The 11,131-nt window shown below is 37.1% G+C and overlaps 2 protein-coding genes across 2 annotated transcripts; one reads left to right on the top strand and one right to left on the bottom strand.

Moving 5' to 3' along the window:
• The first annotated feature begins 2,415 nt into the window (after positions 1–2,415).
• On the top strand, positions 2,416–5,355 carry LOC106940287 (cocaine- and amphetamine-regulated transcript protein-like). Its single transcript, XM_015022993.1, has 3 exons — positions 2,416–2,656; positions 3,346–3,429; positions 5,118–5,355. The coding sequence occupies exons 1-3, from the start codon at positions 2,540–2,542 to the stop codon at positions 5,223–5,225; spliced, it is 309 nt and encodes a 102-aa protein (XP_014878479.1). The 5' UTR covers positions 2,416–2,539; the 3' UTR covers positions 5,226–5,355.
• Positions 5,356–6,208: 853 nt separating this feature from the next.
• On the bottom strand, positions 6,209–10,950 carry LOC106940296 (40S ribosomal protein S17). The gene is made up of 5 exons (XM_015023011.1): positions 10,856–10,950; positions 9,733–9,884; positions 9,538–9,643; positions 7,819–7,884; positions 6,209–6,401 (listed from the first exon to the last, which is right to left on the bottom strand). Exons 1-5 carry the CDS (start codon positions 10,856–10,858, stop codon positions 6,324–6,326), a joined length of 405 nt encoding a protein of 134 aa, XP_014878497.1. The 5' UTR covers positions 10,859–10,950; the 3' UTR covers positions 6,209–6,323.
• Between the last annotated feature and the right edge of the window lie 181 nt (positions 10,951–11,131).

The following is an 11,131-nucleotide window of genomic DNA, read 5'->3' as shown; positions in this document are numbered from 1 at the left end:
ACTTATGCCTTTCTTTTTCGTTTCGTGTGCCAACACTTGTGAACGAACCCTCATCTTCAGTCTATGCTAAAACCTCCATCTAAAAAGATAGAGGGATAGACGGAGAGAGAGGTAAAAGAAAGAAAGGAGAACCTATTCTATCCTCTACTATCCTGTCCAGGTTCGTTCTTACAAACGTCAGCCTGCAAGACAAAAAGACAAAAAGTCTAGTGACCAAATGATGGCAGAGGACCTACATTCAAGGACTCTGCTTCTGTCGGTCATTGACGTCATCGGTGACGTATGATTCGGGCTTTGACTTTGACAACCGAGGATCACGTGACCAGCAGAATCGATCAGATGCAGGTGACGTCACAGTCCTACTTCCATAGAGTATTTGAACGTAGCCCCTTTTCCTTTTTAGCCTTCCTGCAGAAGGCGTAAGGGAGGAAACTGCGGGGTGGAGGAGGATGAGTTGTTGTCAATGTCAATGTCAAATTTATTTATATAGCACTTTAAAACAGTGCTATATATGTGTTGTCGTACAAGAACGACAACACAAATGACAAAACAGAGTAAAAGCAATACATCAATTAAATGCCAGAGGCAGGTGATTGGCTTAACAGGTTATTGCTTTTACTTACCAATCTGATTGGCTCAGCTGGTCACGTGATCCTCGGTTGGCAAAGTCAAAGCCCGATTTACACGTCACAGATTGACGTCAATAACAAGTGTTCTGACTATCCAGCATACCCGTAAATCCAGCATAGAGTGTGGAAATCAATAGGGTTCCTCTACATTAATGCCTAAGACCTCCAAACCCAACTGGTGATGTTCATACTTCTCATGTGTCACACTTTGGGGAACTTTGCATCTGACAGCCATCTTGGTTGGTAACTAACTGTCACAGCAGTTACTATGGGGTTGCTATGACAACAATAAACAAGTCACAAGCTTAGAACTAGCTTTCGTCCAGGTCCTATCTAACTTATAAACAATATAAACTTTTTATTTTTTCCTTGTACTTTCTTTTTGTTGGTCTCAAAGCCATCGTTCATCTATGCTTTGTACTGCACTTGCCTGCCAAGATGGCGGTTCAGTGGCTCAGATCACCTAACCACTCTCTTGCTCTGTAGTTTATTTAGGATTATTTACTGTATTTTATTTAATGCTTGGGGGCAGAAACTGCTGGACAGATGTTGATTTTCTGTCCTGTTTGAATAAATACAGTGAACCTGAGTGTGTCTGTCATGAAGACAAACTGGACTTGAGACAAACAAAGAAAGGTTGTAAATGCACAACTTATCTAGAAGTATTCTGTAACTTTGTCTCTGACTATATTTTGAGTGTTTTTGTCCTGTAAAGCTAATTGTCGTCACACTGTGACAGTGATGAATGAGGTGCGATCAACAGACTGACACATCCTCCAGTTTTCGGTTTGTTTACGACGCGAGAGGCGAGGATTTTCAGATGCAGCTCCTCTGACTGTCAGAAGGGTTTAAGTTGTGTTTGGATGAACCGCGCCGACAGTAATACCTTTATCCCAGCAAACTGATGGGAAATATAAATAGAAGTGCTGCAGCCAGAAAGTGACTGCCACGTCTCTTACACTGTTTCAAAGTTTGTTATATAAGAAGGGAGTTGAATATGTTTGTTTCATCGCAGAAAGTGTCTGAGAAGTAATGTGTCTAAATTTCTGGAAGCTGACTGGTTCATCCATAAACAAGCTGCTTCTTCAGAGGATCAGTCTGATGCTAATCAGGGAGGACAACATGTTGCTGCACCAAAGATTTCAGCTTTTTTTCCATTTGTGTGCAGCAGCTATGAACAATTAATTTTGCAAATGTCTTGAGTGACGCAAATTAAGTTAATTAATTTGAAACTAATTAAAAGCATTCACGATTATTAGTAGCATTTTAGGACAGACATTTACTTCTGCAAAGCTCCCATTAGCAGCATGTGGACTTTGATTATATCTTTGCAACACCTGAGTTATTTTCTTTTATGTTAGTTTGTGAATCTTTTTACCTTAAGCTGCATTTCTCCTCTGTGGGACAGTAAATTATATTTCTATTCTTTTCTGTTCTGCTCTAATTGCTTATTCCTGTCCATCTTGGTATTGTTGTGTCACACAACCACCTGACTCTGCAAGCTTGTCATATCATTTAGAAGTGAAATAATCCCTAGGATTATGTCTGGATTTCTGTCTTTCTGTAGGATATTTACACCCAGGTTATTTCCCTGAAGCTCATCTTCATTCTGTTTCTTCTGTTTTCTCTTGAGAGGTTTTCAAATAATAATAATAAAAAACAACAACTAGTGCTAAGATTTAGGCACAAGTCAAAGTGTTTGAATTAATGTAACAAAAACAACACACAGCCTCTACGTCATGTTAATGACGTCATGAGGGGGTCCAAAGATGCCCCGCGGTGCGGAGCGCGCGGCATTCAGTGCGTGAGACACAGGTAGAGGAAGGTGAAGTCAACTCGCGATCTGACCTTTAACTTTCCCGCACTTTGCTTGTTTATTTGCTTGCTTGTTTATTTGTTGTTTTGTCGGCATGTGGGCGCGTGCTGTGTTGTGCGCGGCGCTACTGTCGGTTCTGTGTCCGGCCGGCTCGACGGAAGCCGAGAGGGACGAGAGAGAAGTTCAGGACTACCGCAACTCCAACAGACTGGTGAGCCCCTCCCAAAAAATAGATACATTAAAAATAAACTTATGAGTCGCAAAGACTGATATCACATGTTTTCAGGCTTTATATACCTTTTTATAGTCATTTTTTATTATATTATTATTTTATGTCCCAAAACTAGCAAAAATATTTCTCTTTAATTAATATTTTTTATTGATAAGAAATAAGGATCTCTCAAAATATTATATACAATAGTGTAAAAGGACTACAAAATTAATATAGTTTTTGATAATTAATTTGCTTTTATTAATGTTTTGCTCCCTACACAGATTATCTGCCTGAGCCATTTCTTTATAAAATATTATTATTACTTCCAATCATAAGAATATTGTATATATTAAGTAATGTTCTATCTTTTAATTATGTTTCTATTTGTCTAAATATCTTAAATTCTTAATTTCTAAAGCAAAAAGCATTAAAATATATATTTAAAATGCATTAAATAAATAGGTAAAAGTCTTTAAAGAACAAGTATAATTATAAACACTTTTAATTGTATTATTTAGAAATATGTTTAAAGTTTTTTTCAAATACACTGTAAATTGGTGAAAATAATAAAATTTTATTTTATGACTCCAAGAAAGAAGCATCTTTCTAGTCATAAACCCTCCTGAACCCAGCATTTATTGCCTTAATGCTTCTGCAGTTTCACTTTTCTTGTCTTTTCTTGTCAGCTCGGAGCGCTGCATGAAGTTCTGGAGAAGCTGCAGACAAAGAGGATCAATCCCTGGGAGAAGAAATACGGACAGGTTCCTTCTGTGAGTCTCTCCTGAACCTTTTCTCAACTTGAAATATATTCAGAAATTTTCAGTGTACAACTAACACTGAAATATTGTTGACAAAAGAATCCAGAACGTCGCAACAGATTTATTATTAAAAGCAATCTGGGGAAAAAGTCAACAAATATTGGTTCAATCAGTTGTAATGGCGCAATTTTGCCAGTAGATGGCGTAAAAGCATCGATTTTAAAATTAAAAACCAATAATATTAAATAGTGTTTTGTTTTTATGAATATGTCAGTCACTTTCATGAAGGCAAAATGATTTGAATAATTATTTAATACCTCAGGTTATGTCCAGGTTTCCCTGCTCTGTTTACTTCTAATTTGTAAAGTTTTAGATTTGATGTGTTAAAGCTAAACATCATCAGCACAATTGTGATTAATTTTGGTCTTTTAATGACTTTGAATGTGAGCCGTTCTTTTTCCAATGTGGAATGACTGGATAACAACTTTAAAGACAAAAGTTGGGTGCACAATTTATGGATTTGATCAAATCCAGTCAGTGTTAAAATTATCCAAGCTTTAGCTAGCTAATAAAGTAGCTTCTTTCTGGGTGGATATTTGACCTCTGCTCTTGGTGTGATGGCTAAACTGATTAATTAACCATAATTCATCAGTTTTCAACAGAGTTGAGTGCTTCAGGAAGCTAACATTTAAGCTAAATGTTATCTCTACTTTATCCAGTCTTAAACCAGCTTGGGATCATTGCCTTGTTGCAACATCCACCTCTGTCCAACGTTGAACTAACTGTAGATTAGCGGTTAGGTGAAGACTTTGCGCTTTGAAATGCACCAGTACCATTGATATTGAAACAGACCCACAGGGTGATGCAGCCACCACCAGGCTTGAGGATAATCAGCTCAAATCTTTGTCTCGTCAGACCCTAAAACTTTTACCCTGAAAGCATCAAACTTGACCATCTGGACAGCTGAAGGGGTTGAATTTAGAGCAGATACTGCTAATTGTGCCATTCAATCTTATTTATCCTATTTTATTTATTTTTTTTATCTGTAACTTAAGTGTTCCATGCAAAGATGGACACTGGTGTTAAAACAACCTGAAATTTATTTAAAATTGGCTACAAAAATATTCTCAATTCATCTAATCAACAGTTCTCCCTCTGGGTTAAGTCCCTTAGGCCATCTAATTAACATTGCGAAACAAAATGGCCGACCTCGTTCAGAACAGTTTCTTCAGGTTTCACCAAGTCAGATCAAAGACTTTTTAAGGCCATTACAAATTAAATCTAACAGAAGCGTATTGCTGTCACTTAGGAAAGATATTTTAAGGTCTTAATTTTAGATACATGAATTTAAGACACCCGGCAGAAATAAACGGTAACAATACGTTTTTATCTTATCGGAACACTACGGTTTTTCTCTGACCAACATAAATTGATACAAGGTTAACGTGGATATATTGTGCATCTTTAATCTGGATTAGATTTTTAAGAAATCCCAAAAAATTAAAACTTGAGGACCTAATTCTTTGCTTTATAAAATAATTTCCTTTGAACGCTTTATTATTCCACCATGAAAAGTGAATGTCTTGCATTCCCTATGACGATTAGCTCTCAGATCTGTATGATAAATCAGATCCATCGTTAACCGTCATTATTCAGGTGTTCAACACAAGACCCGACTCTTTATTTCTTCCTGTGTTCAGTGTGACCTCGGGGAGCACTGCGCCGTCAGGAAAGGATCTCGGATTGGGAAGATGTGCGACTGTCCCAGAGGAGCTTTCTGCAACTTCTTCCTGCTGAAGTGCTTATGAGCCAAAACACGCCATCAAGAGTGCATTGTAAATCTGTAAAGTTTCCATTAGAAAGACAAACATCCAGGCTCCATATAACGAGCCTTCAGTGTGGAATCAGTGTGTGTTCTGCATTAAAGATGTTTTTGCTGTAAAGTGAGACTCCACTTCATTTTATAATCCACAAAACTGGGTAAAAACAGAAATTTAACTGGTTATTAGGGCTGGGCGATATGGTTTCAAAATAAACTAATTTTTCCATACCAGAAGCAATTATTTTTTTCACTTGTTTTAATAAGAAAAAATATAGAAAATATTTTCAAAAAGTGAATTTCTTTTCAATCATTCCTTCTCTGATGATCATTTAATTATGAAACAGTCACAATATTAGTAAAAATAAAAAAACATCTTAAAATTGAAAAAAGCTCAATTATACAGTCCTTGTATTATAATTTGATAAAAGTTAAGTATTTTTATTTAGTATCTGTAAAACTTATAAAGTATAACTTCACAAGATTCATAATTAATAATTATGAATTAAATTAATTCATAATTTAAGTGTTTTTCATGTTGATGTTTTTGTATGTAAAACTACTTTATTCTAAAATTACAACTTTATTCTCATGTTATTTCGACTGTATTCTTGAAATATTTAAACTTTTTCCCTCTAATTAATAAAAATTAAATTGTAGCCTGGCCCTGGTACTCTGTCATAAAATTAACCTGAATTCAAAGTCCAAACAAACAAGCTGTAATAAACGTTTGTGAAACAAGATGGCGGCTCTGGTCACGATGACATCACTGAACTACGGAAACCCAAGGAGTTCATTGGTGAAAAAACAAGATTTAATCTTCAAAAACCAAAAGTACAATCAATAAAATCAATTCATCGCCCAGCCTCACTGGCTACACTAAAAAAAACTAACAGGTTTGCTTAAAAGTTTTAATAAAACGTACTGAATCTAGTTGAAGACGTCAATTCAAAGATCTTAGAAGTGACAGGATTCAAACTCCATCCAAATTTATTCCAGTGAAACAATTTCATAAATCAGAAGTCCGGCACAGCCAAGGCTTTTTTTGTCCCAAACGGATTTTATTAGGAATAAAGTTTACAGACATCTAGACTCCTCGGGGCTGCTTGAAGTTCATGCCGACAGGTGGCTGGGTGACCTGCAGGTTGGACAGACTGCCGAAGTCCTGCAGGAAGACAGAGAGAAGACGTGGACAGGTGAGAGACGTGGACAGGTGAGCGGTTTTCCTGGGACAGGATTTGTCCGAGAGCGTCAGGGTCTGACAGGAACCAGTGATCCTTCAAACACGGGAAAGCTCTCGGTTTGATCTGCCTGTAGTAATAAATGACAGCAGCTACGAAGACGCTGCCACCACCTTTCGATACAGGCGGACAAAACAAATTCACTAGAAATAATCTGCTCCTAACCTCATTTTAGATCATTACTGAACCACGTTTACAGCTGAAACCAGAAGAGACAAACACAGAACAAAGAGAGACAAACATCTTTTCTCTAGAGATGCAACAATATTGAAAAAATTCTAGATTGGATATTGGTGATGAGTTCGATCCATAAGGGCGGATCTATTCAGACTAATTCTATGTGCTCAGAGTGACATAATGCTTTATTTATTTTATATTATATTTTTAATTCCTAATTGCACTTTCTGAACCATTTGTAAGAAAGTTTGTATTTTATTACGTCTATAATAAATATAATAAAATGTCTTCCAGTTCGACTGTTATATGTTCATTAAAATGTAAAATTTACTGATCTTTAGTTTTTTAAAAACCTGTTTGAAATAAATAAAATAAAAATACAAAAATATTTTAGAATCTGTTCTTGCATTATTATATCAGTACCATTATATAACTTAAAGATGGTTCCGAAACAACAATATTATCGTTTATCGCAATAACTTCTGGGACAATTTATCATCCAGTAGCATTTGTTACCGTGGCACGCCTAGTTGTGTTTCTGAAAAAATTTAGAAATAAATCTGACATTTTCTCTCATTATTTAGCAAATGCTAATAATTTTAGTATTTATGACCTAAATCAAATAAATTTGTTCAGATTTCACTTCAGAAAAAGAAAAAAAGTGTCATTTTAGGCAGCGTATGTAAATATATCTAATTAATCCTAATCTGATTACAATATGACACCAGATGAATCAGTCCAACCAGCGATCACTGAAGGATTATTTAAGTTTCTCTGCCTTAATCTCACAGCTTCAGCCTTTCTGAATGCATCTAACTGGGAGCTAACTGGATCCAGTAGGTTTTTCCCAGTCAGAAACAAGAGAAAAACAGTTCTCTCTGTAACCACGGCAACAGCCATTAGATAATCAGTAAAGAAAGATCCTGGGTCGTTATCTCCACGCGGACGTCACAGAAAGTTGTCAGAGGTTCTGATCCAAACCCTCGACTTTCCGTCTGTGATGTCACTAACGAGCTCAGAAACGACCCGACGATCCTTCAGTGCCGCCAAACGCCAACTTCTTACAGAGGCACCTTTAATCTTCTGGGAGTTTTTTTATTTCCTTTTAACTCATCCGGTCCAGAACCAACAGAGACCCAGAAAAAGGCAAGCGTGGAAACTCACCAGCAGCTTCAGCATCTCCTTGGTGTCAGGGTCAACTTCGATGAGCTCCTGGTCCAGAGCAGACACCTGCACAGGTAAACGGAAAACAGACGGTCACAACGCAGATCTGCAGGATCTGAAGCCTTAAAACCGGCCATGAACAGTGAAACGCTTCACACAGGGCTGAAAAAATTAATCCTGATTAATTATTTAATAATTGTCAACTAATTTATTAACTGATAAATCATTAACTGGAATTTATAATTCAACAATTGATGATAAAACTAAATATTCAGAGCAGAAATTAAACCAAAACTGTACAAAAAATATAAACAATTTGCATTTAAAAAGAAAAAAAAAATCATTTTCTGTAAATATGTTCAATCCAGAACATTCAAGCTGAAGTTTTAGCTTCGCAAATCTGTAAAAATTGAAAATCTATTAAGCACTTTTTGCTATCCAATTATTAATCAGTTAATCAATAAATAACAGATCATCTCTATAGTACTGATATTAATTCAAGCAGAAAGGCCTGAGATATTAGAAGTATTTTTTAACTGCAGACGCATCCTTTGTTACAAATAATAGTGTTTACTGAAGTAATGCTGTGAAAATGTTTATTTTTTCATTTAAAATAGGAATTTATTTATTTGCATCTTTTAATGCATTTCTAGGATATATACATAAAAGAAGTTACGTAGTTAAAAAATATGCAGAATCCGATTAATCGTGATGATTAAATAATCATTAGTTTCTCTAATTAAAATCCTAAGAAAGTAAAAATGCCGCATTTCTCAGCAGTTTTTAACGTTGACAGTTAAAATGTTGTCTGGTAGCGCCAGGGTTCAAGAGGAACAGGAAGTCCTTCAAACACGGGAAATGCTCCCAGGTTGATGTACCTGTAGTATCAATGACCTGGCAACACACATGCCATGATCACTTTCGATACAGGAGTCCCTTTACAGCAGGAGCAGAAATACCAGACAGAAACCAGCAGCATAAATCTAAAGGAATGGACTTACAGGGAATCAGGCCGACATGTTGTAGATGTTAAAAGAGGGAAAGACATGAAAAATGAGTTTCAAAAAGAAGGGAGGGAATAAAGGACAAAAGGCATGGAGGTAAGAAGGAGAAAACAGAGTAAAGGAAAGGAGGACACAAAGAAAGAAGTGGAAGGACAAGAAAGGAGGAAGGGAAGGAAATAAATAATGGCAGAGGAAAGGACGTAAAAACGAGCCGTAAGGGAATAAGAAAGAAAGGAGACAAGGAAGGAAAGAAAGGACATAAATTCTCCCCTAATTATCCAGAACTGGAAAACACAGAAATCAAATTGCACACTTTTCCAAACCAATTTTAGAAAAAGAAGCAAAGTTCACGATGTTTTCTTCAATATGAAATAAAACAAAGGCCTTGTTCTCCAGTTTGTTATGAAATTAATTTTAGAAAACTAACTTGGACAACAGGACAGAGATTTCAGTCTGGAAAAACTGATGTCTTTTCACACATTTAGACTTTTTCTGTCATATTATGGAAGACACTGAAAGTAAACAGTCCACAAGATTTTCCATCATTTCAAAAAAAAAAAAAAAAAAAAAAAAAAGCAGTAAAATTAGTTGCTCAAATCCAAGTCTGGACATTTGAGATGTAGACTGACAACCAGAGAAAAAAAATCCGGAACAGCTCCAACAAAAACAAAACGCCTGAATCACCAGCAACATTTCTAACGATGCGTTCACTGACCTCTGGAACGTAGTTGTCCCTCCTCTCTCTCTCCTCCTCCTGCAGCTTGATGGAGATTCCTCTGACGGGACCGCGCTGGATCCTCTTCATCAGATGTGTCACATACCTGCAGGAGCAAACGCACTCTGGTTCTTAGCTCCTCCTGTCCTCCACCGTGCTACAATCTGACCGTCGCGCTACGATCCGCTGACTCACCCGGCAATCTTGTTGCGGAGCTTCTTGCTCGGGATGATGGCGATCTCCTCACACACCCTCTTGTTGGTGTGGAAGTCATTTCCCAGCCGGGTGTAGTATTTCTCGATGATGACCCTGGCGGCCTTTTTCACCGTCTTGGTCCTGACTCGTCCCTGCAGGTGCAAAGATTTTAGATTTGGTGATTAGGAAGACATGTTGGAAAAGACTCCTGTGTTATTCCTTCACATTTTTAATTAAATGCATGTTCAGATCACTAAGGAGTAACAAAACCGGCACATCATGTAGTTTTCTCAGAATCAGTTGACCTCAGAACATTTCTACCTGCAGACTATAGATAATAATACTGCCCCCTACAGGTTAAACTGTAGGCACAAAGCATGATGGGAGCATCTCTTCCTGATACTTCTATCAATCCGAAATAATGCTTCCGAGTTTCTAATCCAGTTTGTTTCAAGATCTTTTTAAAATGACAGCATGTTATTCGGCCTTTTAACTTCATAAACTCTGTAATTTTCAAAAAAATTAGCCGAAATAGCTGCATATAAACCATATCATCTTGCTGTAATCTGTAAGGTTGCATCAGGAAAAACATTTTAAAAAGCAGCTCAGTTTGAAATAAAACAGCTTCAAATCCTCAAATAAATTTCTGAGACCATTAATAACAGTGCAGTAGCTTTTATCTAACCTGACAGATAGGACGTTCTAACACGGCACGTTTTACACTTTTTCACATGAAACCGAGAGACTTCCTCCGCAGCACAGATCCAGGTCTGATCCCCCCTCCGGCTACTCTGTCCGGGGTACCGAGCAAGCTGTCTCCGCGGCGCACCGAAACACTCCCGCAACTTTGATTTATCCACATTACGAGCCGGTGTTAAACACAAAAGTAAGAACCTGATACCTGCGGCCTCGCCTACGTCTGAACCCGAGGCTCATTCAGACTAACGGCGGCTAGGTTTAACTGACTATAATCATCTTAAATTATATAATCTAATGTCAATTCTGCGGTGAATCGCAAGCTTCAGCATTCCGGCGTTTATCAATATGACTATCAGGATGAATAAAGAGTTAAAAAGGAAGGATTGATATAGATAAAACAGAAAGACGTGAAATTATCACCCACCATGTTGGATCGGCCTGGTAGAAAAGACCGAGAAGACTTCCGGTGGAAGTTTAAAACCGACGGAGGTTTAACTGCAGCGACACCCCATGGCTAAAGGCTGAAACTACAAAAACAAAAGCGACATTACGCTTAAAAAGGTAAAATCGCACTTCAGGGTGATTTAATTTCAATCAGTGGTATTTTTAGTATGAAGAAGAAAATTCCCTACTGTAGGAAATAAAATATTATTTTCAAACAAATCATGACGGGAAAATCCCGCTTTGTCTTAGTTATCAG

The sequence above is a fragment of the Poecilia latipinna genome, unplaced genomic scaffold (genome assembly GCF_001443285.1).
Source record: "Poecilia latipinna isolate Pla-1442-1.1 unplaced genomic scaffold, P_latipinna-1.0 Scaffold3166, whole genome shotgun sequence".
In the NCBI taxonomy this organism is placed as follows: Eukaryota; Metazoa; Chordata; class Actinopteri; order Cyprinodontiformes; family Poeciliidae; genus Poecilia; species Poecilia latipinna.
This window is presented reverse-complemented; position numbering and strand designations above follow the sequence as displayed.